Source organism: Cygnus olor, chromosome 14 (assembly GCF_009769625.2).
Source record: "Cygnus olor isolate bCygOlo1 chromosome 14, bCygOlo1.pri.v2, whole genome shotgun sequence".
NCBI lineage: Eukaryota > Metazoa > Chordata > Aves > Anseriformes > Anatidae > Cygnus > Cygnus olor.
This window is the reverse complement of record NC_049182.1, coordinates 14793734-14818208: the sequence shown is the minus strand read 5'-3', so window position 1 is coordinate 14818208 and position 24475 is coordinate 14793734. Positions and strand designations below refer to the sequence as shown.

General features: G+C 36.2%; 2 protein-coding genes across 9 annotated transcripts in view; one reads left to right on the top strand and one right to left on the bottom strand.

Moving 5' to 3' along the window:
* Nucleotides 1-281: 281 nt before the first annotated feature.
* Nucleotides 282-17512, top strand: C14H5orf58 (chromosome 14 C5orf58 homolog). 8 transcript variants are annotated; one of them, XM_040573127.1, is made up of 6 exons: nucleotides 12081-12374; nucleotides 13202-13312; nucleotides 13763-13845; nucleotides 14588-14681; nucleotides 15115-15221; nucleotides 16419-17512. In XM_040573127.1, exons 1-5 carry the CDS (start codon nucleotides 12242-12244, stop codon nucleotides 15219-15221), a joined length of 528 nt encoding a protein of 175 aa, XP_040429061.1. In that variant the 5' UTR covers nucleotides 12081-12241; the 3' UTR covers nucleotides 16419-17512. The 8 variants fall into 8 exon arrangements, 5 of the variants coding, with proteins under 5 accessions (XP_040429063.1, XP_040429065.1, XP_040429061.1 ...); XR_005824261.1 differs by lacking the exons at nucleotides 12081-12374; nucleotides 13202-13312 and adding exons at nucleotides 282-388; nucleotides 696-742 and having other exon boundaries at nucleotides 15115-17512; XM_040573131.1 differs by lacking the exon at nucleotides 12081-12374 and adding an exon at nucleotides 11909-12068 and having other exon boundaries at nucleotides 15115-17512.
* A 120-nt stretch (nucleotides 17513-17632) lies between these two features.
* LCP2 (lymphocyte cytosolic protein 2) overlaps nucleotides 17633-24475 on the bottom strand; it is a 33628-nt gene continuing 26785 nt past the window's right edge. Inside the window, exons 16-21 of the mRNA XM_040573126.1 lie at nucleotides 23761-23881; nucleotides 21717-21766; nucleotides 20823-20926; nucleotides 19821-19898; nucleotides 18584-18739; nucleotides 17633-17879 (exon numbers count right to left, since the gene is read on the bottom strand). Coding sequence (XP_040429060.1) covers nucleotides 17757-17879; nucleotides 18584-18739; nucleotides 19821-19898; nucleotides 20823-20926; nucleotides 21717-21766; nucleotides 23761-23881 — 632 coding nt within the window. The 3' untranslated portion in view covers nucleotides 17633-17756. The remainder of the gene's footprint in view (nucleotides 17880-18583; nucleotides 18740-19820; nucleotides 19899-20822; nucleotides 20927-21716; nucleotides 21767-23760; nucleotides 23882-24475) is intronic.

Here is a 24475-nt window from a genome sequence, read left to right as displayed (position 1 = left end):
GTATGGGTTGCCATACTAAGAAACCAGGAAAGTACTCTCTGAGTGCATATGTTGTGGAAGCTTCTTGTTAAAGTGGATGAAACTTCTAGTCTGAACATCCTAAATTGTGAGGATGTGAGAAATCCAGACTGCTTCTCCCATGATGCTAAAAATGTACAGCAGAGAAGAGAAGGAAGGAAGAGAAAGGAAAAAAAGAGAGAAAGAACCCCTTAAAAATGTAATTCTCTCTTGTGTAAATAGCCACAGTCTTGTTTCCTCACCCAGATCTAGGTCTTTCAGGCCCAGACCAGACCAAATTCTGGCCATTCGAGAAGCTTTAAAAGCCACTTCCTCTTGTAGCCCCTCGAGACTGCTGAGTTGTCACTTCACCTGTGCACACAATACAGAAGTAAATGAACCATTATGCCTCATGAAGAAGAAATGATACCTATCCAAGACTTGGCCTTCTTTCCTAGCCAATCTTGCTTGTCCAACAGTAGGACAAAGTGGTCATAGGAAGCAGGAAAGGTCTTAAAGGCAGCGGGATAACTATAGCGGTATGGCCCTACGTAAAAACAAAAGCAGATTAGGGAAGAGAGTGCTCTAGAGCACACTATGAGGTAGATTAGAACTGGTTAGCAAAGAAACTATCTAACGTTGCTTCTGCATTATGTCTTTGCAAAGGATTACATGATTCCATCATTCTTGTCTTCCAGAACAAAACGGTCTGCAGGATCCTGGTTGACTGCTCAGACTAGCAGAGGTAAGAGGACAATGGCCTTACTTATTGCACCTTTCTTGTTTCAAAAGCAAAAACGCTTAGAAATACTAAAATATTTTGAGCCATGAACTAAGGTCAGGGTTCATTTCCCTACTCCTGCCTGGGCAAGTACCTCTGAAGTCTGCTTTACCTACTGGAGAAGCACTCTGATTAGTTTAACATGTTCATTTATTCTTCTTCAGAGTAAACCCCAAATTCTCAAATTCATTCATTAAAAAACAAAAAAACATAGAGAAGTAGGCCTTTATATAGTGATATCTTACAAATTTCTTCATAAAAATATATGAAAAACAGCCATGAAACATCATAAAGAAAGGAAGAAATTGTAGCATAAAAATAAGACAAACATATTTTCCAGAAACTTCTCAAGTCCTCTGGAGGATGTTTATCTGGAAACAAATACTGCTGTAAAGGAGAATAGGCTGGATCTGACTGTACTAGCCACAACACTAGAGACAATATAAGGTAAGAAAAATGTGACATAAGACTTCAGTTCCTCAACAGCATTTTCATTGCTTGCTTCTGATAACAACTTTCTTCTACCTAAAATATTGTTGAATTCAATTATGTTGTCCTCCTTGAATCATATATTCTAATTTGGAAAGAATGTTTGCAAAGTTTTGGTAGTCATATACTTTTTAGACAAATCATACCAAATCTTGTACTGGTATTTGAGAATGGATTGGTTTGAAATATGTCTTGCTTCTTTTTTTTGTAACTGCTTGCTTGGATAATATGTCACTTTAATGACCAGAGTTTTCCTTTCTCCAGTCTCAGTGCTGGAAAACACCAAAATCCTCAAATCAATCCTTTTTTTTTTTTTTTTTTTTGGCAGCATACTGGTTCAGAAGTGTGCTTACTCTTGTTTTTTGACTGCCCAAAGCAGATGAATACCTCCTAATTTTTGTTCAGCTTACAAAGAGTTTGTTATTTCCTTGCATTTGTTATTTCCTTGCACTTCTACTTTAAACTGAATCTTGTCTCTAAACACCTGCAAATGTTCCCGGCAAATTTCTTGACAGTTAATCCTTTCTACAGTTCCTCCTTTGCATATGCTTCTATTTCTCTCTGAAGCATCCAAGCAGTTACATGAAAAGTAAATTCCACCTATTTTTTTAAAAAAACTATATCTTAATTTAGTCAAACTACAAGTCCTATACTTGATAAGGTGGTGACTGAGGAATAGAAGAAGATACTTTAATGAAAATAATTGCCTTCATATAGAAGTGACAAAAGGGTCAACCTTTTTGTGATGTATGTGTGATTACATTTCATATTAAATGAATGAGTTTTACAAAAACATTTTCTATATATATAATATATATATATAATATATATATATATATTATGCATATATATATATATATGTATAAAGTAAATGGTGAGGGATGCTTAGCAAAACAGTGCCCTTTGCTGGGAGTTCTGTGCTGTTTTTCCTGATTACATTGGTTTTGAAAGCTCACATGCAGAAATTTTATTTCAGTTTCCCTTTTTAATGAGTTCATTCCTGGAGGGAATATTTAATACATTACCCCTAAGAATAAGAAGTGTCTTCCTTATGTCCTGAATTACCTTTAGTACTGGCTAAAGAAAGAGATGGATAAGATTGGGAATGAAAGGAAATAACATTTTCCGTGACATTTTGATATTCACAAATGTGTATGTTAGATCTATCAAAGTGCACATCTGTAAAACTAATACTCAAATAGCAGTATGGGTATCCTCAGCTGTGCAATGGGGATCTAGACTGCTTGCTTCACCAGCTCTCAAATAAGAAGACCATCATGTTCATGACAGCTTGAGATTTAAGAGCTAGAGTGAGTTCCTCTCAGTTCATAAAACATGAATAATAGAGACACTACAGTACAAATGTTTTCTTAAAGTAATTAATCCTATTAATGATGCACAAGCTGACACAGAATCCAGTTTACATGCTGGTTTTGCAGAGGAAAAAATAGGAAAAAATCTACATTAATGAATAAAGTGGTCTGACAATTCTGAATTTAAGGCAAGGAACAAATTGTTGGGTAGGTAGGGGTGCTATTTATTTATTTCCTTTTCAGATGGTAGCTGTGCTTTAAAAGAGCTTTCATTTTGGCTTTGGTAGCTTGGATTCACTGATGTCTTCTTTCTTGAAGACATGGAGGAAATAATCACTGTTGTGAGCATGCTTTGAGAAATACAGGCTACTAGAATAAATGAATTCCCTTTCTTACATAGGAGCATAATCCCTGAAAACAGTTTAAATCCAAAACCAAATTAAACCTCTTTCTTTCCTGTGTGAGGGTCACAGTGTCAGTATGCCACTAGACTGCCATACTTACTGTTTCTGTCCCAAAATTCCATTGCTTGCATTGCTACCCACATTGGAATATTAGAGCAGACAGTTTCAGATGCAGGGAAGTTAACATTCAAACAGTTAGTCCACAGTGCTTCCACTTGCTGCTTATACCATTAAGGCTTAGACAATAACAATCAAATTGCTAATTGTCGATGAGTCATATATCCTGGCAGATGTGTTAATGTGCATTGAATGATACACAGTTCCAGTATCAGGTGCAGGGAAAGACTAAGGTGAGAGCTTTCTCAGTGTGCCTGGATTTATAGGACAAGTCAGCTGTCAGTAACTCTTGACAGCCTCATTCCATATTCTACTTTTCTCACTTTATATATGGTGCTATTTCTTTTTCATACAATTTTCAAATGTTAGGACTGACTTCCTTTATTTATAGCTAAAGTCAGCTCCTGCATTGCTTCTGGGAAGTGGAAGCACCTACCATTTCTTTAGACTGCAATGCTGTTGAAGTGTGAGTCTGTAGCATGCATCAATCCAGTACCAAATTACACTAATCCTTTTTATGATTTATCTAGCTTCCAATATTCTTGAGAAATTAGCATAATAAAGAAGGTTTGTGAGATGTTTCTGTAGTTAAATGTCAGCACTAATATATCACAACACACAGAAAAGGGTATTACGTGTAACTAGAGATACTGTGCTGTGATTAAATGTCTGATTCATCATAAAATACTTTGTCCGTGGTTCCGAAAGAATCCAGTAATGTCATAAGAGATTTCACCCATTTATAGTTTACAAGAAGAATTATCAACTGTCAGACTGGTTCCTGGAATGGTCTTCCAAAATCTTGTTTGTATGTTTTTTCATTGTTATTGCTGTTTTTCGTTTTGTTTTCTTATGTAGTTTGTTGGTACATTTGAAATTACTTTATTAGAGAAAAAAATGAAAGCAACAGTATTTATGTAATAATGATCTGAAAGAAAAAGCCCTGAAGTGAAGCATAACTTTAGCATTAATTTTTACCTAATTATTTCTTAGTTATAAACTAAGTGTCGTGAAGGAATGGAGAGAAAGACCTCATTACCTACTTTTGGTAACATGATCAATAATATTGCGGAGAGGTACTGTAATTGTTGTCTTTACAGTTCAGTTTGCATAGGAATCTCAAGAGAAACCTTAACTTTGACATGTAGAATTATTTGTTAAACACTATCTGTTGATTAGTGCTCATCAGTGGAGTCTAGCTTACTTGGAGGATGGTATTATCATCACTTAGTTGTCCTATAAGCCAGCTAATCCTGAGATGTTAACGAGTCCATTTATCCTTTGCAGACTTGATGTTTGATTAGACATATATTTAAAGGTCTCTTTCGTGTCTTATTTAATCTTATTTTCACATTGAATTCCTTGTGAACCCAAACAATAATATGGCATCTTTCATTGTTCATGATACGTGCAGCAGAGAAGTCAATTTGATCGTCCTTATTCCCATTTGGATTTGCCAAGTCTTTCACATTCTGTGTGAAGTTCACTCGGTTGGTCCCCACCTCACACTCCCTTGCTGTGGCAACTGCAGCTCACTAATATTAATCACAATCTCTCTATTGCTTAATGATCCTAGCTGTCAAATGCAAGAGGGGGGCAGAGGCCACTGTTGTATTTCTTTTCATGTCCCCTCCTCTGCGAAGTGACCCGACATGCAGGTGCAAACCCCGCAGTATGTGATTCACCTTATAGTTTCAGACCCTTGCTGGGTCAGAAAAATGTTGAGTTATACCTACTGCATTTGTACACTTTCTTCTCCACTTGTCACATATCCAATTCCTCTGTCTCACTGACAGTATTTTTAACATAAATATTGACTTTTATTTCTGTTAATAAGTTCTATTTTTTATGCTCTGTTTTGCATATTTGTTTTCAAGTTAACATTCGCATTTGTACCTGGTCTAAATCATTTAACACAATGTGGCTGTTATCATGCTGTGAGAAATCCAAGACAGGACATGCAGTGTGGTGAGATGAGGTCTTAGCCTTTGATGCTAAGTAGTTCACAAAATGACCACAGTTATCAAGTTATTAACTTACGGTCACAGTTATTTCAGACCAGTCTTGTTCATATTTGAAAGACTGTTAAACTCCAGATCGAGGAGCTGATTTCAAATGTCCTATCTATTGAAAAAAAAGAACCTGAACAAAATGCTAGTATTTCAGTTTGGTTATTTGTTTCAGAAGATAATACAGCCTCACCCATGTCTGCATGTATGGCATGAACCAGGCAGCTCATCCAAGTAGGCACATGATGTATATATACCTCACCAAGGCTCCTACAAATGAATTTAAATCTTCATGAAGCTTAATAACATTGCTGTCTGTCTCCAAAGATAGATTTCTGTGCAGACAGACACAGACAGCATATTTAAATATGAGATTTTCCACAAGATAGAGACAAAAGCCAAAGTCAATTTACAATTAGTTAGAATCCGCACCCCTCGATACCACTTCCATTTCTAAACTTGGTACTATTTCCTGGGTTCGATATAGAAAGCAATCTCAATGATTTATTTATTTATTTTACTGTGTGATGGCAGGTAAACCACAGCAAAGTACATTTGCATGTGAGATTAGACCTTGAAGAGTTATTCCCCAGTAGGAGCTAACTTCAGCAGGGGAATGTCCAACCCTCTCAACTGTTACTGTAGTCAATAGAACAAAGAACTCCTTTCAGGTTGTTAGAAGACTGAATTAGCTAATCCAGACGGCACCATGGAGGATAATCACTTGGATAGTTCAAGGAGAGCCTAGTGTGAGTAGCTTCCTTGAGTGTCTTCCTTCCTCCTGGTATATTCTTCCCCCTAGGATCACAATCACTGAGTAGGAAGCTAATACAATAACACTATTAAGACAGTGCTATTAATTATCTGACATCTATTACATACTTGTCATTTCACATTTGGAGTAAGTCACCGAACTATTCAGACAAGCATATTGCTGTTTTCAATTTACTGTTGTTTAATGCATTTTAGCTGTGGGAAGAAGGGCCTCTAGTGGCTTCTCTTCCGTTGCTCTGCAGTTCTACCATTCCAATTTTCAGACATTGTATTGCTGAGAGTGCATTATGTGGATTTTGTGATATTTATGTTTATACAACACGGACATCATTGAAAAAATTAAGTCCCCAGTGTTTTGTTTTGTTTTCATTATTATTTCAGAAAGACATTTTATGAAAAGCCTTAGTTAAAGGGAGATGCCCTAGTCAAACAGCTGAGGCAAGAATTGTTTCAGGATCTTTTGCTGTACTTTCTACTGGCCATTTCATAAGTTAATAATAATAATAATAAATATCTGATAAAGGAACTAAAGCAATCAAATCTGTAATTTCAAATTAATCTAGACTCTCCCAGAGCAGATTATTATGCTTTTGTTTATCTTAATACTTGTTTTCATACTTTTAATGCTTATAGAGGATTTCAGCTGGTAAATGTATGCAGGTTGGCAAATGAAAAAAAAATGAGAATTACAATAGAAATAACTAACAGAAACTGCAATATCTACCTTGCGTCACTAACCCTTACAATTTATAGTATTAAATGCATTTAAGTGAAAAAGGGATCATTTGCAGTGTACCAAATGATAAATCTCTTTTGCCGATACTGGCACGGTTGCTTACTTTTCTCTGCACTATTTCAGGCATGATGCCGTTATTGTTACAAAAAAACTGGGAAGGTAAAATAGCACTGTGGTAAGATATCTGTAATAACCGAGCTATTAAGCAATGCACTATGCCTTTGTGAAGTCATCTCAGTCAAAAGAGCTCAGCATTTTCCAACAGGAAACACAGGATCATTGTTTTTTTAGGAGCTGGAGACAATTTCACAGTTCCTTGCTTTATAAGCTTACTTCCCCCATGTAGATGGGAAAATCTTATTGAATGGCATTTTGTTATGTGAAAGGATATACAGAAATGCATGTTGAGTGTTTTTGAGAACTAGGAGCAGATCTACTTCTATCACTTGATAGCTACATATAATAAGTAAAGACTCACAGTTGCTGGAAAGTCCTGCATCATTTCAATGGTCTCACTATAGATGAGAGAAAAATATATGATAACATCAGAAATCACTTCCAAATTGAAAAAAACATGATGAATTTCTTAATGCGTCTTTAGAATGTTTATCATCCAACCAACTCCCAAATGTATCTTGAGTTTCACTTTATAAAGCCCCACAGGACTAGTTTTGCTTTCAGATTCCATTGGCTCAGACTCTGTTTTCAGAAGTCTACTGCTACAGCCTGTCACAGAAAAGGGACAAGACAGGGTTGTAACCTCGTAACTTTAAAAAGTATTGTTATTCTCTGAACAAGAATTCAGAGAAACTGCCAACCAGTGTTACTTTCATTCTAATTTCACAATCAGAACCCTAAGTATGATCAACAGTGAGGCTTACAGCTTTAATTTGTATATGCAAAACTACCTGGTGTTTATAGAAATCATTGTAAACTTGGCAGGGAATTTTGATAAGCCCATCTGCTTGTGCCTGATCCACGCACTTCTTGAGTTGATACAACCCATAGCTTCAAAGGCTAGTTTCTTTATATATGGATATATTGTCCATGAAGAAGCAATAGTATTTTTGAATCTCGCAAAGTTCCATTAAGCATAACATTTATGATAAACACTTATGATTAATCCCCAAAGTATTCCTCCAGAACTTAATTTATATTTACCATTTATATGTTGAAACATTCACCAAATAATTCTCTGACTTTAATAAAAATCTGAATAGGACAATTGTTATATATCGAAGAGTGGCAGGAAATACACCTTTGTTTTTACATTAGTTATTCAAACCAACTAAGAAGTTTCAGCAGACAATTCTGTCTGCATTAGCATCATACATGGACTTGTCTTCAGTCATTGAATATTCACATCTTTAGCATTCCATGTCATTAAATTAATATTAAATTTATGAACTACTTAAAAGCTACTGTTTAAAAATTATTACCAGATAATAAGCTGTCCAAAACACCAAGTCAGGACCTTCCAGCATATCTAAAAAGCATACCCTTATGCTGTTTATTGTTGTAAATTTATTTTTTTTTTTAGGAAAAGGAGCAACAGGCAGCACCTCGTAGATTTAATGTTATAGTTTAAACTGTCCATGCAAGCAAACTGAAGATAAGGATTTCTGAGATATTAAAACCTGATATGCTATGAGCTTTAAAAAAATAAATAAAATAGCACTTGCCAAAATAATAATAATAATAATAATAATAATAATTTACTGGTCAAGCAATAGAAGGATGCAGAGCTCTCTATAGTCATGTCCATCTTTTACCAAGCTGCCACAGTGTATTTTATTAGTGCCTTGCCCACTGTCAAGAAGGTAATAAAGTAGATGCTCAGGTAGGCATCCTCATGTACCTCCAATAATCTGTAGCCATTCAGGGTATCCTTAAATGAAAATTAAGATCTAAAATGGAAGGGAATGACATGTGCCTCTAAGTCTGGTAACGATATGCATACAGCAGTCAGCAGACTTAAGTATGCACACAGGCACTTCCAATTCAATGCAGGATTTTGTATGGACTGAACAGAGAGGGTTTTTTGTTTTGTTTTGTTTTTTGGTTGTTTTAAATGAGGGCATTTAATATAATCAATTTCTTAGAGAAACTTAATTATAGTGCTGTAGAGAAATGCTGTAATGTTTTTCATTCCGTAAGTGGATTTTTAGTATTTTTAATATTTTCTTAACTGAATCTTAAAACATTCTCAGAAAATTGTATTATGTGTTATATAATCGGTTGAAGTTTTCTGGCCAAAAACTCCACAAGCAAAGAAGTTTCATAACTCAGTATCTTTTGTCATAAATGTATATTTTAACTCAAGCCTTAGTTCCTCCCAGTTCATGAGCATGTATTAAGGCAAGTCAGTTCACTTTACATTCTTCTACCTGCCACTCTGCTTCATCTAATTGAATTGTAAACTTTTCAGGACACAGCCTGGCTTTTGCTTCACTGTCTTGTACCATGATCTAGTCAGGTATTTTTTGCCTTCAGCATTTACCAGTTTTCATCAGTGAAAATCACACGTGCTCTAAACATTATGAAATAACATATTATTTCATCAGAAACAACTGTCACGTGTTCACGTGGCGTGATTTTTTCTGTCTGTGTGTGTTGGCTTGGTTTCTATTTGACTTCCCATGAAATCTTGATTAACATTTCTTATATTCGTGCAGTGGTTAAAAAAAATGCAGTTCCTCTTTTGTTAGAGCTTTTTGCGTGAAAGTTTAATGACATACATTTAAATTTCAGCTTCCCGATTAGATCCACTAGGAACTTTGTATGAGAACTAAGGCTTTAAATGTAACAGGAAATGGTTGTATTCTTAGTAAAAGTTTATCTCCTTGCATCTTATCTCCTATGTGTTGCAGTGTTTAAAGATATATTTCCTTAAGATACGGATGCTGTTAATGTTTGCTAAGCCACTCACTAAAATATTGTCATTGAAGTGAATAGATTTCTTCTACTCCCCATTAGAACAATTTCTTTACAATATTTCTGTAACCATGAGGTAGAACATGAGATCTTGGTTTCTTTCTTTATTTCTCCTTAATCTATGATTATACAGGAAAATAACTTTGCATATCCTTTATTCTGAAATCCTCCTGTTCAGTGGTTGTGTATTTAATTATTTCATTTCTGCCTGAAATGATATTCAAGGTAATTTTACTCCAGAGGTGAGGAAGGCAGTGATTCTGTAAAGTAATCTGCAATATTTTATTTGCCTGCAGTGCTTGCTGATTCACATCATAATCCTAAATTCATTCCCTCAAAGAGACTTCTAGTCTTCCTGATCTTTTTTCTTCCTTAGAGAAGTGGTTTGGCAGTGATTCTGTCTTTACCTGAGATTGGCTGAGTGGTTTCAGCTTTCATAACTGAACGTGTTCTCAGAAAGACTCCAGGGAAACAGCTGTTTCATGTGTTAAAGTAGCATCCACAGCCCAATCAAGCCATGATTAAAACGAGTTTCAGTCAGTTTCAACTGCATGTATCTCTGCCCATAAATCTATAGGTTTATTTCATGCAAAATTGAAACTGTGGCTCATAAACTGGCATGCTGATATTCAATTGTTAGCAACGCTTGTGCAAACACTCCTTATACAGAGGTGTAACAGAAATTGATAATTCAAATTATTAATTTCAAAATTTCACTTTGAAATATTACCTTAAAAAGAAATCCAGAAAGTATTTCAGTAAAGTTCTAAGTAAATTTAATTGCACAAATTCAATATTTCTTACTCTCTCTTTTTCTTCTTAAAAGAAAATGTCTCAACTCCTGCAGTGTTGGTCATCTTGTTTGTTAACATCTCAAATTATTTAAGATTACTTTTAAAAAAGCCTTGACTTTAGGAACCACTTTACATCATTTATCCAATTAGTTCTGTCAACTTGCTATATTGTTCTTGTTTTGAACCCAAGTTTTCTGGTGGTTACAGTTTTTATTGTTCTTTCTACAGTTAGTACAGAATAATTTAAGTATAATGTGACAGGTTATTTATATGATGTGAAAAAAAAAGAAAAACTCTTACCAAATTCAGAAAGTAAATTAAAATAAACTCTTTGAACAGAAGTCAATGTGGAACTGCCTACAACATATCTCAAAAAATCCCCCATTACTCAATGATTCGCTTCTCTTGAGGTCAGCTGTCTCTCTCCCTTTCCCTGCTACCACACTATAGGATACTACACCTGTTTTTCCTAGCAGTTTCTACAGTGAAGCAGGTAGCTTTTACGTTTCTTATAGCTTCATCTGCTAACCCATTCCTGGCAGCAATTTGAGCATTCTCCTTTATTGAAGAAGAAAACTTCTGCTTATACTATCACACATGCTTTCAGGAACTTGCTAAGCAACTGTGGTACTTCTTTTTTTTTTTTTTTTGTACATATATTTCTACACACACTTTTTTATATTCTTTTATAGTTAGTAGATATCTAAAAACACCATGTTGTTTGTCTTCTCTGTACACACACACACTCCAGCAAAATCACCAGCTTCTGCAAACCACAGAGGACCTTTACCTTAGAGGTGTACAGCTAACTTGTTTACACTGGGGTCTTTGAGAGACCTTGTAAGCTGAAAGACTGTAGTACAGGAATTAGTGCAGGTGTAAAGTGTTTCCTGCTCTGCATTTCTCATCTTCAGAAAGCCCCACAATCTAAGCAGCATATCATGTTTTCTCTTTGAATCATAGTTTAATTGCTCCTTAGCAGAATATGCTGTTCTGAATTTCATTTTAGCTTCACCTGCAGTCACAAAAGAATAAATTTTGAATGCTTTATTTTAAAGAACATTTTTGTGAAGGCACACCACTGAAAGAGACAGAGAATGGACGAGAGTAAACAGGAGGCAGCTGCCACCTCTGTCCATCTGTCCTCTACAGCACATCCAAGCAAGTCTACCCTCCCCTGAGGTACCAGCCGCCCTCCTCCAGTGGTTCCACACAGGAAGTCTAAAATACAGCCTGGGCACTGAGCAGCAGGAGAAGTGGTTGCAATAAATTAAATGAAAGTGCTGACGGCCGTTCCCTTGCTTGGTGTCCCTGGCTTTAGGGACTACAGGGTACAGACTGAGGAAGAAATGAACAGTTCCCAACTCCTGGTCATTATTTAGCAGTTTTTGTTGATTTCAACTGAAGTCAGATATTACCTCTAAGGGCAGTGACCATTTGTTGTAGTCTAAATTGATAAACTGGTATAGCAAAGCGCCTTTCTTGTCCTCCTTGAGGTTCATTATTTGATCTTCACTCACAATATTTTTAGTCTATCTGAATTACAGTTGATGACAAAAAGAAATGGATTGCTTATAAACGAGTTGCAGCACCATGCAGTAAGATTCAGCACTCCACAGGCAAGGCCGCAAAAGCTGACAGGAAATCGCCATTCACCACTCTCCCCATGCCACCTCAACCTCTCTTCCCCATTTCTTCTTCAGCTCTTGCACCATTTGTGGTTAGTTTTTAACTCATACTCCCAAGATCACAAATCCTGGGAGCTGCAACCTACCAGATTTCACATGCTGGAAGAGGGACACTTCATGGGGTTTTTCTTACTGAGCAAAGCAGAAGGCAGCGAAGTACCAATGGCTGCCTGTGCATAGGGCAGTTGAGCTCTGTCCTGCCTGCATGGGCACTGCTGCCTGCACCCAGCAGGGAGCTGCTGGCAATGCCCCTGGTATCACAGCCTCCCATGGCTGCTCAGAGCACCCAGCTTGCCCTGCTATGCATGGGGAGGAAGGCATGGCCCAGCCAGGCCATGGTAATGGCTGGCTCCTCGCCCTTGGTAGAGAGGGCCGTGTTGTGGCCTGCCTTCAGTGCTGGGGCACAGCCAGGCTATGGTTTCCTCAGGAACTGCCCTGCTTGCCTTTGTGGCAGCAGGGGAGGAAGAGAAAAATTACCCTGGGGTATCTGGTAGGCGGGTGTTTTATGACTAACACCCACAGCACGCATGCTGAAGGAAGGGGTGTTCAGGAGGCCTGGCTGTGCTGCCAAACAGCCCTTTAAGAGCAGAGGCATAACCCTCCAGGCTCCACCTGAAGGCTGGGCCTTGGGCACCAGCACCCAGGGCGTTGGGAGGTTTCAACCAGGGGCTGGACTGGAGACCTTCTCACTGTCAGCATGAAAACCTGTTCCTGAGGCACCCCAGGCATAGGAAGGTGCTGGCACCATGGCCATTTCCACAGCCTCTCAGTGAGGGAGATGCCATCACTGTGCTTCTCACTTTTTACCTTCCTGTGAGGAAGCCAGGCCCTTTCTGTGCTTCTGCTCCTTCAGGGCAGCCTCTGCTGACAGGGAAATCCTTGTGGGGCCCCCTCATCACATATTTCATGGTGGCCCATGTGAACATGAGAGCTGAGGCACCCATGGGTGCCACTTCAGGCTTGCCAGCTCAGGAAAAGGCTTTGCTATCACTAAGGGACGTTTCTGTGGGGGAGATTAAAAGGGGCATGCTTTTTTCTGGCTGCCATTTTAGCTAAGGGTAGGGTTCTTTTCCTTTGATTGCACTCCTTCTGAACACATGCAGTACTAGGGTGAAATAAGCTTTTTTTTTTCTTTTTTTTTTCTTTCTTTTTTTTTCCCCCTTAGTATTGAAACAGCTTTCCAGTGATGTCATACAGAGACACTTTCCTGAGTGTTTCCTAATGTCTAGAGAGAGAAGAGCAGAGAGAATGGGGGAAGAAAAAGTCCAGGGATTTGGTATTTAATCTCATCTCTTTTACTGACAAGCAGATATTTAAGTTTTGCATGTGTGTATTTTAGATTTTCCTTCCTTAATTTCATCATAGAAATTGTTTGCAATGCCTTTTTAGATTTTTGATAAAGTTTCAATCAAAGACACTATTTTAGATTTTTTTTGTGGATTTTTTTTTGTCACTATTATAAATATGCTCATTTAACTCAAAATATGAAATGTCTCTAAAATAATATAAATATAAAAAATCCATGATTTAAACAAAAAAGATTATTTCCTCAATAAGAAATAAAACCACTTAACTCATTAAACTCTGTTTTCAAATGATACTACTTTAAAACAGTCTAGTCATTATTTTTTGTCAAATGTGTATATTTGACACGTAATAGATACGTACACACAGCAATATATAATATGTATATAACTCCATAATAATTTGAGATTTGTCTTTGTAGGATCCTTGGCCCAGACTGATGATCTTCATTCAAAGCCACTATCTGAAGGGAAGAGAGACGAATCTAAAGAATCTATGTCAAATGTATGTTCCATGTTTTATCATACTTCTCAATGTGTTGAGGTGTTCTACAAAGTGAACATTAATTTTGAATCACTCAGATTTCTTCCAGATTTTTTTTAGAATTTCTGAGTAATAATTAGAGAGATGATAACTATGCCAAATAAAAGATGTATGCAATTTATTTTGTATTTTTCCTATAAAAAAAAAATAGTGTAACTATATGCAGAATATAGTATAAATTTCGAAATTGAAATTATATTTCATTTCTCATAGTTTATAGTCTAAATTGTCTCTAGACTTCTGATTGATCGGGTTTTTTAATTATGTTTTAAAGGAAGGGACTATAGTCTCCAAAATAAGCTCTGAAATATTATTTATAAAACAATTGTGCCTATAGATGTAAACTTTTATATTCAAGTATTAACACGTTCATTAACATTCAGTGCTTAATTAAGCCCTAATTTCTTTCATGCATTCTTTCTTCACAATAGCTCCATCTCGTGGTTGGCTAAATATTACCTGAGTATATGAGCTTTCAGTATATGTTTCATAAGAACAGTAGGGTTGAAAACAGAAGTACACACACATATATATATATATATATATATATATATATATATATATATATATATATAAAAATACTGATGAGAGGGGGAAATATTATTTATAAAAATAAAAAATCATAAAGATTATGATTAGCTCTATTACCACATTTGTAGTAATATATACATTTAGAGTTATGTTTTGTTTCTATTTCATACAGGTGTTCAGAAATGATGCAGCTGATCAGCAGTTTAACCTTGAAGCTGCAGTTAAAAATGTTGACAGAATGTCCAATGAGCTGAAGAAACTAAATGGTAATTCCGAGTTCATCATCTAGCTATACAGAAAGCTGTTGAAGGCATTGTTTTAGAAAGCATGTTTGAGAATGGCTTGTGTTTTCTGTATCATACAATTATTTTTTTAATCTAATGAAAAAAATGTTTTGTTTTGAACAATTAATGAAACACTAGTTACATAGAAATGGAACTATATTAGCTAAGCATGGAAAAAAACTTAGTCAAATGCATTCCTTTTTAGGGACAAAAATAGTTTGATAATGAAAATATTACAAATATGCTAATACCAAACTTTATTTAACTGCTTTGAGGTAAACAAAATAAGGCAATCCTTTGCATTTTTGAAAGAGTTGACAATTGTACTTCAAAAACATGCTCTATTAAATTGTCTTTCGCGTAGCATTTACTATTCAGTAAGAGCTGTGAAATTACATTGCCCTTTGTCTTTCAGTGGAAAGCCAGCTGTTGCTTTGTGACCTTATTTTGAATTTCAACCATCCCATGAAGGCCAAAGATTTAAGAGAAGATGAAGAAAAAACTTGGAGTTTGACAGATTAAGTAATACCATTCATTTTCATACATTGTCTTCTATTAATAGTGATTGAGTTTCAACTGTAAAGTGACAATATGGTTTCCTGCACTTGGATTATTTTTATTTTAAATTGGAAACGTAGAATGGAAAACGTTATTGATTTTGAGAGAGATTTTAACCCAAATTTCTCAAATTAAATATACTAGGTCTGGAAAGAGTAGCAAAATTAACTAGAAAGGTCAGGAAATGGGGCATGAAGTTCTTCACATGTGCTTGTCTCCTTTTAAATGAAGACATATTGGAAGAGTAACAAAAGATTAAAAATTACTTCACGTCAAGTTATTGCTCTTGTCTCAGTTGTGTTCCGGGAAATGGGATGAGAAATGTTCAATAAAAGAGGAACTGCAAGTCATCATTTGATATGCCTTCCTTATTCTAAAAATGTTGCTGTGGAAGGAGGCCACAGAGCAAATTACTTCTGGAAAATCAAAAGTACTTTGATCCTAGTTTCCATACTGACTTTCTAATGCATATAGATTCAAAAGAAAGGAAAAGTTAGTAGTTTAAATACTCCACTATGAAGTCTTGTCAGCCCAAAATTTGTGTAGCCAGTGTATTCATATATTTTAAGTAGAATTCATATTCAGTCATACTTTACTTGTGAAAATGTTTGAATGTTGAGGTATGTTTTCAGTCATACAAAACATGTTTATCTGAATAATCAAATCCAGATTTACTTTGTAGAAAAAGAATATGTAGAGCTATAATTTGTTATGTAGGTTTACATTTTATTGCTCTTTCCAGAAGTGGAAAAAAAAATGGTGATTTAAAACCAATGAAACAATTCCATAGGAGGCATTTCAGGGTTGTCAGAATTTTCAAGACAGTGTAATAAAATTACAACCTCCACCTTACACAGTCAATGGTAATATTGTGGGATTGATCTTAATTTTAGCATTTTTGGAAAGACATATAAAAACTGACTTTTCTTTCACAAGACTAGTAGCAGGTATTTTAAAAAAATACAGTAGTAGAGATAGGCTTTGTCAGCTGAAGTGGTTTTATTTATTTATATACTTATTTACTCATAGTTGCATGGAAATGAAATTCTCTAACTTTGAATTCCAGCTCCTAGGCAAATATAATGTAAATAAAAATAACATTTACAACATACATATTTAAAGTTGTAAAACTCTTCATGAAATCTGATTTTCTTATCATAGAAGCTATATAAATGATATGGACAATATCCTCCCTTGAATTATGATTCAACACAGAAATGGCTTTAGAGGAGAAAATGTGACAATGTCCAAGGTAATTCTTTTTTTTATTATTATTATTTTTTTTTTTTTGGTCAGAAAACAGAAGTTCCTAAAAAAACAGGGCAAAAAATTGGATAAATCCCACTTAACAAAGGAGAGGGAAAAAACTCATGATATAGTATTCTTCAGTGGTCCTCAGCTGCAGCTTATATTTTAGAACTGAGAATGTTATTGTTTTTTCTTGAAAGAACACAGTAAAAACAGAAAGCATTTGTATAAGAGGAACCAACTTTATCCAAATTATATCTGTATGCTTTCTAAGGGACTTGGGTGTGGTCTTACAATTAATAATCACATGATGATAATCTTGTTGATGTGTCTCCTATAAAAGAATGGTGGCTTATTTTAGAGTCAAAGAGATACAGATAAAGAGTTGTGCTAATAGCGAAAACCTTGTTGCTAAGTGAGTTTAGGGGATCCTAGGAGATAATTCCAATTCATGGTCTAAGATGCCATCTGTGAATCATCAGATGTATGGCAGGTAGAAGATATTATCTGTAGATATTTTATTTTTCTAGAAAACTGTGAACAGAGACAGTTTCATAGCTGAATAACACAAACACAGATCTTGACAGGCAGGGGGATTTGAGGGGAAAAATCGAGCAACACACGAAATTTTTGTGTCTTGCTGAAAGGTAGGTGTCTTTAGGGTCAAGCTTGGCAGGTTGGAGTCCAAGTCTTTTCACAGAAATGCCCATAGTTAGATGATTTATTGATTTATTGGGAGGTGGATTGCAGGGAAAAAAAAAAAAAAAAAAAAAAAAAACTATTGCTTTTGGTTTACTTCTCAACTTTGTTTTGGTTCTTGGTTCTGTGGTATGTACTACTTTAAATAATAGAATTGCTGCTGCAATTCTGATCTGAAAAATAGGTTACATTTTTTTTTCTCCTCTGAAAGAAGAGACTTGTATTGGTGTTTCTTTCATGGATCCTCTAATGTGGTTTGGAAATTGTTTCAGGAAGATACACGTTTGTTGGAAGATAGTTTTCCTCACCTAATGAATTCTTGTGTACTCTATGGTTACTGGACAGTAATAAATATATTGTAGGAAAATCATATTTATAGAGTACTACATTTAAAGCATGACTTAAAAATAACAACATTGTCCTTTTTCATTAAAATTAAAAGTATTTTTAATGATTTCTTCATGGTTTTAGTTCACTGAAAAAGGAAGTATCCTTAGGTTTACAGACTTTAGTAGACTTTGATCCTTTATGTGATCTTCATTAGGGTCTCATTTAAATATGTCCTGCAGCGTATGTTAACATGCACTGGTTTCTTGAACCCCTGTCTTTTCCATCAATCAGAAGAAGAGGTGTTCTTTGGAAGTAATCAATGATGTCTGCTACAGATGAAAAATCCTGTGGGATGGAAAAATAAGAAGGTAATGGAAAAAGTGTCAGAATTCTTAGCAATTAGTAAACTCAGTTTAGAAACCTTTTTTCTTTATAAGAGGTGTCTTATAAGGTCCAGTAAATATAATCAGATCAGCTGTCTTTCTTCCTGCCCTAATGTGTAGCTATGTTGATGTATGTGTATGATCTACTGAAGATGTGTTGTATAATGAATTTATGCAGATTCAACATGTTTAATACACGGTGGTGTTGTTTCCATTTGACATGATGAAGTTGACTTATAAATTCAGAGAGTTTGGACTCAATCAGTATATGTGCTGACCTGTGTGTCTGACGCCAGCAAATCCCGTGCAGTACTACAGGATGTGAGTAAGCTAACCATCTGAAGCAAAGCAATAAAGTTGGCAGATATGGATTTGCTCTCAGTGGTGTATTTCCATTATCTGGTGTCTTAGTGGTAAACAAACACTCCCTAACAAATTGTATTGATTTTTAATAGCTGTACGCTAAGGCTATCAATTCACTCCATGAGTACAAACAGGAGAATCTGATTTGCCTTTCAGAAGTAACAATTGTAGGAATATCTGGAAGACAATAAGCAGAATTTCAATGGATTAAAATAGCTGCTAGATTAAGTAGCCTGACACTTAGAGAATGAGACAGGAGGCACTTTAAGATGAAGGGAAGTAGCGTGAAAAAATGCACGGTACCTCTTTTCCTTTTAAGCCAGTTCCTAACAAATATATCTGATTTTGCTCCTGGTAACGAATCTGGATGTTGTATACTTTATCTCTGTACAACACCATCAGTACATATGGATGAGTAGCAGTTTTTCTTGAGCTGTCTCTTACCAAGAAGGTTCCATCCTGAAAGATGAAAAGATGAAAGATGACAAATAAATGCTGCTGATCTGCACAACAGCCTTAAGTAGATCACTCATGCTTTTAAGGAATTTTTCTTTGTGAAATCTGCTATTTTCTCTTTCTCCCTCACAAGAGAAACTGAGTTATTTGTAAGGAAAAACATTTAGGTCATTCCTCAAATATTGTGTCTTTCAATCTGCTATTTAAAGTATTCACTGTCTGATACAAAATGCAGATATTTAGGGAAGAGAGGGCTGGTGTTGTATGAGGGAGAGATACCACTAAAGGAGGAGGTGAAATATGAAAGGCCTAACTCCACTTCAGCCAGAAGAGAATTTAATTCCTGGTAAATTTCAATCAGGATTCCCCTGTGATCTGTTTACAGGCAACCTAAAACAATGATTGTGGCTGTGTCGTTTTGGTAGAGCCAGTGATATTCTCTTTTTCTTTCTCTCCTTCTGCTTTTCTTCGTTTCAGATTTTAAAAATCTTCCATTAAAATACCCTGTCTGAAAGGCACTGGATGTGGTCTCATAAGCTAGACCTTAGCACAAGTCATTGAAATGCTGTACATGGCAACTTCAAACCATTGCATGTGCTGTGAGGCATCACAGATTAAACAGATTTCTCACAATGATAGATGAGATATAATTTGTTTTATCTCTGCACACACAGTTAAGCCTGGGTTTCATGTGTTTGAATCTGTACTTCATTTTGCTGGTAAATATGGCCTAGAAAAGGGTAGGACTCAACTCATCTAATTCAAGCTAAAATTTGGAATTTGTGACAAACTCTGTAATAGTGACAAAGAAATCTTTCCAGAGATCAAGTCATTCCTCTTAAGATAGGCAAGATGAAACTGTTCTCTTGGGCTATGAAAAACAACAACAGCCTTCATGGCTGGTTTAATCTAGCTGCCTAACTTTTATGTGGGTAAAGATATGCAAGATGAACCCCCCAATATAAATGTCTATATTGGAGCTTAACCTTATGGTGCAATTTACCTTCACTCTTCCTATATGACTGAAGGGACATCTAGCTAGGCTATTAAGGAGGTGCTGAGAACCCCCAACAGTTTAGAGTACCTTGTTTATTTTTCGAAGAGCTGCTTCTGCTTCTGGCCGGCTAATATAAGCAACGTACCATTCATCATTTAATGAATCCTATATTTTTTGTGGGAGAGAAGAAAGGAGAAAGTCAACTGTCAATGAATTAATTTATGATGTTAACAACATACTAATAAATAGAGAGAAAACTGAACGTGAGGGAATTGGAATTTATGTGCAGAAGGTACAAGCTTCAGGGATCATACTAGCATATACGAGTATATGGTAAGTGACACTGAAAGATTTTAGTGATTTAATCACTTTGAAAATTATGGAAGTATTACAGACCTACCTGTTAAATATCTGCAAGTAAGGTAGGAAAACTGGTGTTTCCAGATATTTTCAGTAAAAAATAGATTTCAAATCATGGCATCATGGAATGGTTTGGGTTGGAAGGGACTTTAAAGATCATCTACTTACAACCCCTCTGCCTGGGACACTACCGCGCTAACATCCTTTGCCTTTCTCTCTCTCTCTCTCTCTTTCTCTCCCCCCTCCCCCCCCCTTTTTTTTAACAATCATCTGAGACAATAGCACAGACTTCCTGTGAACTTAACAGTACTGGGCAACCATACATGGCCTCATCAGGAGTGGTTTGCTCTATACTTGCCATATTTAAAGAAATGTGAAACAAAAATGCACTTAAAGTGGTTAAAGTATATGAATTGTCTACTTACCAAGGTCTTGTGGAAAGAGAAATGAATATGTAATGCTATTTGAAGACAATTGTTTAAAACCAAGTAATCCCGCAAACAAGTATTTCTCTTATTTTGTTCTACTGCATTTTGCTATTGTTTTACTTGGTGGAGGCAGAAAAAAAAGGCACTAAATATTGACACAGAAGAGGAAACTAAAAAACACCTACTAACATCCTGACAATGGCTACTAACTAGAAAAACAACTTTGAAAACAGTTCTCTCTTGAAATCAGATTATTTGCTGTATTTAGCAGTTATGGTTAGTACTTGTGATGTTTCTGTACCTCATCTTCCTCCGTGTTTGTGTGCTGAGCAGTCTGTCTGCTAGGAATGGGCAATGGAGGTCTTATATCAGCTGTCCCTCTTGAAGGAGATCTGCTGTTGTTGCCTTTGAAGTTGTCATATAAGAATAGAAAAAATATTGAAATGAGGAAATAATTTCATCTGGGAAATGCATACTGGTATATGGTATAGAATCTTGATTTTGTGAGGCATGAAGAATTTGTTTCACTCTGGTACTGAGGCATTTTGAATTGATTTGAAATCAGAATTATTGTATGAACGTTGTATGTAGGCTGATGTATGAAATCTAAGTTCCTTATATAAATTCTTCCTTGGTGCACAGGGACACTAACTGAACTCTCGTAGTTCATAGTACCTTAAAATCAGATGAGCTTGAAATATAGGTTGCATCTTTTTAGCTTCTGTACCACAGTTACTCAGTTGAGTGCATCTCCAATTTCTTTAGAGTCAGATTTAATATTGTCTCTTCAGATTCCTTGCCTTCTTAGCAAGTAGAAACTAAAAAATGTCACTGTAAGACATTGGTAGGTGTTACCATATGCCAAAATCAATTTTCAAAACAATTGCTTTCTAAGCTTCCTTTATTTTTGACTTACTTTTACAAGATGCAGTATATTTTATATGGAAAGTGTTTTCTCCCTTTTTCGAGACTGTTAGTATACCACAATGATTTCTAGGTAGTGTTATTTGGCTTTCAACAGTGTTAGTTATATTTAAAAAGGTACTTATTTGAAGTTTTGGCAATGATTTAACTAGACTGTTAAGCCCAAACTTCATGGGAGAAGATCATCCTAGATTCAGACTAATGCACTCAAACTGCCTTGCAACCTTCAGTCATTGTTTGTACATAAAATCAAGGAGTGCAGGGTACAAACCTAGAGGGAAGCGAGGTGGTAGAGAGCCACTTGCAGACAGGCTTCTAGCACTGTTATAGAAACAACAACAACAAAAATAGTAAGTACAATATGACATTGCTATACAAGATTTCTGTGTTGTAAAATACTGATCTGAACTGTGAGCCTGTTTTACAGAATGTGACATCCTCTTGAGTCCTGTGAAGGATGAGGACAACTTTCTCTTCCTTCTTTGTAAGTAGATCCACCATTAAAATTACTTGGAGCTCAGTATCTGGGAATGAGGTAGCCAGAGTCACTAACAGGCTATCAAGATTTCTGTGTCAGGATTAATGAAGAAAACGACTTCATCTTCTTGACTTTTCATAGGGACTGGCTACATTATTCCCCTAAAGCAGGAAGCAGAGGCAACAGCTTGATTGATGTTTGTTTCTCTGGAGTCCCAGTTACAGAGTTATTTTACTTGTAGCTTTTTTAACATTATTGAGGAAAGAGCAGTTTCTCATAATTAATGTTGCGGCTGTGGATATGGAGCTACAGGAGAGTCCAGTGAAGGGTCACTAACATGATAAGGGGCTGGAGCATCTCACGTGTGAGGAAAGGCTGTTAGAACTGGGACTGGTTTGTCTAGAAAAGAGAAGGCTCGGGGGGATCTTCTCCATGCATATAAAAACCTGAAGGGAGGATGCAAAGAGGATGGAGCCGGGCTCTTTTCAGTGGTGCCCAGAGACAGGACAAGAGGCAGTGGGCACAAACTGAAACACAGGAGGTTCCGTCTGAGCATCAGGAAACACATCTTTAATCTGAGGGTGACTGGGCACTGGAATAAGTTGTCCAAAGAACTTGTGAGGTCTCCCTCCTTGGAGATATTCAAAAGCTGTATGGGCATGGTCCTGGGCAACCAACTCTAGGTGGCCATGCTTGACCAGAGGCATTAGACCAGATAGCTCCAGATGGCCATTGCAGCCTCTCTGTGAATGTGTAAGATACTATCTGACAGTGGCACTGAGCTCATACCCACAGCACCATAGCACTTCCATGTGCCTATGCTTGGTTTACTTTCCTTCTTCTGCTTCATTTTTCTGCTATTGGTTAGAAAATCTACAATTCCTTTTTATGGCCTTTTTTATGATCCAGAGGTCTTTATTTGTATTTTTAATTGCTTCACCCAACTGGTTATAAATCGCCTGTAGTCTTTTCCTTTACGAACCATGTTTCTATTCTGCTTTAGTGAACTGCACAAAAAGCTCTGGGATTAATATATTAATTATACCTGCAGAACAGGGGCACCCTATCACAACTTGTGATTCATGGGAAAGAATCAGCCGAATGTGAGCTTCTGCTATAGAAAACTACACGACACTGTTTGAATATAAGCAGAAGTGTTCATCATGGAAACAGTTCATATGACCTTGCTATTGCTACTGCAATATTATTTCTACTTGGGTGTCAGCAGTTCCAGACGATGTTGGTAAATGGCAGGGATTCATCAAAGAACCATTACAAAAAAACAGAGATTAAACTATGTACTTCACACTTAGACTCAAGGAGCCCACTCTTAGTCATCAAAGGCTGTTGCACACTTCATCAGAAATCAAAATTTAATTAAAGGAACTTCCATTCTGGAAATGAAGACATAATCTAATATGTGGAAGTTGTAGGTAGGAAAAGTTGTATTTGCAGCAAAGTCCACAATTTTAAATAAGAATTAACCATTAAACTAACATTTAATGAATGGGTCCTGCAGGCAGTGGGAGTGATGTCTTACAAATGGAAGTATTCTACTGTGTAGGCCCCGAAATATTCCTTGACTTAAAACTGAGAGTGTGCATTATGTCTTGGTTGTCTGGTATACACTGTTCTGCTGAACACAGAACTTCAATTCTATTAAGGATTCTTCTTGATAGTAGGAACACCACAAATTAGCATGTAGTTGAGGCAAGGGTGCAGCTTCAAAAATGATTTCTTAAAGTAGTTACCTTGTGTTCCCCAGAGCACCCTGTAGCCATATATATATATAAAGAGATTAAAATTCCAGAGGAGTGATACAATGAGTGATACAAACCTTTCTGCACCAGGCATGCTGTTGGATCCTGGCTTAGGTGGAGGCTTGATAGATTTTGATGGGAATGTATTGGAGCTGTATGGGGGCAAAGATAGCTGTGGCACTGCTCTTTGGGGTGCGGCTGTGGAGAAGAGGAGAAGAAAACTTAAAACCTATCTGAGACATTCTTAAATGAGTTAAAGAGATCCTGGCACATTACTGCTGTCTAATTAGATAAACATAATGTAGGAAAATGTTTTCTAAAAAGTCTTCGATATGTTAGTTACGGGTTGTAACATCATATGGTCAACTGAGAGCTTAAAATTAAATGAAAAATAATTTGGAGTAGACTTGAGCATTTAGTTTTTTTAAGTTCTGTTTTTTAAAGCTACAAGTCAAACAGCTTAACTGTAATAAAGCTGAAGGTGAAGCATGACAGTGTGTCCTCTCTGTTGCGCTGCTTCTGAATAGTGGATTTGAGGTCACCTCTTTAAACTTCTTTCCTTTATGAGATTTCTCCCATATAATCATAGCATCATCAAACTGAAACATTTTTTTACACTTCAGATCTTCACAACTGGTAAAAAGAGAACAGGTTAACTGTGCTCTGTGCTCTATTCTTAATGGAATCTTAATGGAAATGGTAGGTTGTAAAGACTTGGCTGAATGTTCTGCTTCTGCTATGAATTCACTTTGCAAACTTTATTTTAGGAACCAGGCTTGTTAAGTAATTTAT

What these genes read in the sequence shown, in the direction of transcription:
- C14H5orf58 (XM_040573127.1), top strand. Translation starts at nt 12,242, where the DNA reads ATGGGCACTGCTGCCTGCACCCAGCAGGGAGCTGCTGGCAATGCCCCT. An exon ending in CTAAAGAATCTATGTCAAAT is followed by an intron (nt 13,846 to 14,587) that starts GTATGTTCCATG and finishes TATTTCATACAG; the next exon opens with GTGTTCAGAAATGATGCAGC. An exon ending in TGAGCTGAAGAAACTAAATG is followed by an intron (nt 14,682 to 15,114) that starts GTAATTCCGAGT and finishes TTTGTCTTTCAG; the next exon opens with TGGAAAGCCAGCTGTTGCTT.